Source organism: Notolabrus celidotus, chromosome 17, assembly GCF_009762535.1.
Source record: "Notolabrus celidotus isolate fNotCel1 chromosome 17, fNotCel1.pri, whole genome shotgun sequence".
Lineage (NCBI taxonomy): Eukaryota > Metazoa > Chordata > Actinopteri > Labriformes > Labridae > Notolabrus > Notolabrus celidotus.
In genome coordinates this window covers 22,625,769-22,629,045 of record NC_048288.1, presented here as the reverse complement: position 1 = coordinate 22,629,045, position 3,277 = coordinate 22,625,769, and the positions used below count along the sequence as shown (strand labels likewise).

At 41.8% G+C, this 3,277-nt stretch overlaps 1 protein-coding gene across 1 annotated transcript; it reads right to left on the bottom strand.

Annotated features, from left to right (window-relative positions):
• Window positions 1–750: 750 nt before the first annotated feature.
• Window positions 751–2,797, bottom strand: sox32 (SRY-box transcription factor 32). The gene is made up of 2 exons (XM_034706667.1): window positions 1,907–2,797; window positions 751–1,581 (listed from the first exon to the last, which is right to left on the bottom strand). Exons 1-2 carry the CDS (start codon window positions 2,211–2,213, stop codon window positions 905–907), a joined length of 984 nt encoding a protein of 327 aa, XP_034562558.1. The 5' UTR covers window positions 2,214–2,797; the 3' UTR covers window positions 751–904.
• Window positions 2,798–3,277: the final 480 nt, after the last annotated feature.

Here is a 3,277-nt window from a genome sequence, read left to right as displayed (position 1 = left end):
GGGAAAAGAATGAATGCGTGTAGAAGATCCTGACAAGGTCCTGCTCACCCTGTCGGGATTCTAAATTACAAAACCACCTTTTCCCTGCACATAATCCCTTATATAAAGGATTAATGTTATTTAATGATTATTAATTTCCATTATTTTTCAACAACTATATCTAGTCCTATGAGAATATCATTACCCATTTGATAACTTTTAAGGAATACAATAATTAACACTTATCTGTGCACAACTATATTTTAGTCCAATATAAACCATTTAACATGATCATGTTATAAATGGAAAAGGCTATGGTGTGAATGTTTTGTCAAAATGTAAAGTTTTGGCTATAAGATTTGCCAATAAAATCTAAAAATAAGAAGTAAAAGTAATTTTTTTATTGTTGCAAATTCATATGTACTTCTGGGATGCAAAATTGTGCATTCATGCACAACAGTATTAAATGTTGATGCAATCTAAGCTTTGGCTTAAAGGTTTTACACTTAAATGGAAAGGTGAATTTACATGCAAAGTCTATCAAGAGCCTGGCATTAAGTTGCATTATGGGGATTGTAGTATTCAGTGTTTTTGCTGCTTTTGACTAATTAGGGAAGAAATCTTGCATACGTCTGGAATTTTAAGCATTGACTTTACCTTATTGTATAAAATCTGTCACATGTAAGTGTTTGCTTTCTAAGCTACATCAAGAGCATTAGGTTTAGTCTGTTTGCATTCTTAAGATAGGAAGAAGAACATGAACACTGTAAGTTGTATTAATTATTTATTGGTGCATTATGATAAAATTGGAAGACATTACAACAATATTTTAAGAACTTAGCATGAACTCACAATGTACACTTTTACTAGTCATTTTAAATGAAACACTGAGATGTTTTAAATAAATACAGCTGCTGGAGTACTGTTATGACAGTGTGTGTTCCTCTTTGTGGCTGCTATGCTGTGTGTAGCTGCTGGGATCCACAGAGTCCGGCCTGTGAGCGCTTGGACCTAGGTATTGTTCAAACTCACTGCGGTCCAGATCGTACAGCATGTCCAGCTGAACCTGCTCCAGGTAAAACTCCAGGGAGGGTCCAGACGGGCACAGCAGACCTCCATAGACCCTGGAGTCCCCTTGATCTACATGTGGACCCGCAGGACTGGGGAAACCATACTGCATGAACCCATTCTGGCTGCCATAATACCCTTGAGGTTCCACTGGGTACACAGATGGGTACATTTCAGGTTTGTTTTGGAAAGTGTCTACAGCTGCTGCTTGGTCGGGGTAAACTGGAGTGTTTGTGTGGCTGCTGAATGTAGATGGGGTGTTATGGAAAGCAGGTGAGCTGGGGTAGGTTGGCTGTTGATTCTGGAGCAGGTAGGAGAGGTTGTAGGGCATCGTGAGGCCTGAGCTGCAAAGCAAAGGGAGGGAGGCTGAGGATTCTGCACCAGGGGGCTTGTTGGAGCTCTTCTTCAGCTGCTTCCTCCTGCGGGGACGGTACTTGTAGTTGGGGTAGTCGATGGTGTGCTGGACCCTGAGGCGCTCGGCCTCCTGCATGTAGGGACGCTTTTCAGCCAGAGACATGGCCTTCCAGGTCTTACCTGAGGAAAAAAAACAGCTGGGTTAAAAATCTGTGTATGCATTGATTTAACAAATGTGGCCCATTAGAGCTTGTAAAAACATATGTGAACTGTAATCAACTTTTTAAGAGCTACTACTGAAAGATTGAATTATAATATTCTTAGTTTTGATTAACTGCTTTGAATTAAGGTTAAACTGGTGACATTTTCTGGAGCAAATTACAAGATACATTGAACATTTTTAATATTTCAGGGATAAAACTCTAAGAGATCACAATCCAAAGTTTTAAATTTTGCAACAATGCATCAAGTAATGAGCTTTAAAGTCAGTCAATCAAAGTCTTACCTAGTATTTTGCTCAGATCCGTATTCTCCAGGTCTGGGTTCAAATGAGCTAGTCTCCTTCGCTCCTCTTTAGTCCAGATGATGAAGGCGTTCAGAGGCCTCCGGACTCTCTGTTGCGCTGAGGTGGACTTGGCTTCGGGGCTCGTGCAGCTGGAGTCTGAGTTGACAGACTGCGGGCTTAAGGGCTCTGAACTCGGGGAGCGCACCTCCGTCATCTGCTCCCCGTCTGCGGAGCCCGAGTCCTCACTGTCGAACATGGCGCTGTTTGCGCAAAGCTGGAAAGCTGCGGGTTCGTGGCTGAAACGCATGGTGGTGGTGATGGTGATGATGCTTTAGGTCGGCTGCAGGCCGTTGTCATCCTCTCGAAGATGCATGGTGACGGATTTATTTAGAAGCTCCGCCAATAGGAGGCCGGGAGGAGTGGATTTGAGGTGTGAATTTCAGGTGTTTCCTCGGGTCGGTGATAGGCCCATCTGACGCCCCTATCAACGACCCCACGAAACTTCAGATACAAAGATGTGTCATGAGTGTGTAATAATCTACAATTAAACTATTAGACTGCCTATAACTTAAGAGGCGTCTATAACCCTTTTCAGCTCCAGATTGAGCTCAAACATACACAACCAGATTCATCCACAGTGAATAAGAGATGAACAAGTAGGCTGATGTTCTTATTTATAAAGAAACATCACAGTCTAAAATGACTAAAGATTAAGAAAGAAAACAGGAGACAGTAAATGCATCAATGAGTCTTTTCTCTCTTTTGGATCCCCAAATTTGGATTGCTTTTAGTCCCTTACATGTTAGACAATCTTTAACTAGATACAATTCAAGTTTCAGTCTTGATCTCTTAAAAGACAAAAAGAAAATCTAGGACAATCAAATTATAGCCTTGCCCACTGGGGAGAAAGAGAGAGAGAGAGAGAGAGAGAGAGAGAGAGAGAGAGAGAGAGAGAGAGAGAGAGAGAGAGAGAGAAGGAATCTAATCAATAGGTTCTGAAAGGCAGGCCAGGTATTGATAGGACAACATCAAAGTTGTCAGCGGACAGGCCTGGTTGATAATTACATTGTGGCTCTCGGCTCTTATCGGTCATCCACTGTCTCTATCAAAGTACATTTTACACGACTGAAACAAACATGATCAAGGCGCGTTTATTACACGATTACTGCGCGCAAATATTTGCTACACACACGCACACAAAAGAGGCACGTGATGGGCTCACCTTTAGTACATCCACTTAAAAAAAAGAAAAGAGGATCACAAAATCAAGCGGTAGGCTACACTTCACCCATAACAGTGTATTGAAATCAATCAGAACTGCAGCAGGGATTCAGACTCACAGAAACTTGCACATGATGGCTGCAGTTGTTA

Bases quoted from the DNA above. Each gene is read 5' to 3' on its own strand.
- sox32 (XM_034706667.1), bottom strand. From the start codon at position 2,213: ATGCGTTTCAGCCACGAACCCGCAGCTTTCCAGCTTTGCGCAAACAGC. The intron at 1,582-1,906 runs GTAAGACTTTGA...TTTTTTCCTCAG, and splicing joins GGATCTGAGCAAAATACTAG to GTAAGACCTGGAAGGCCATG.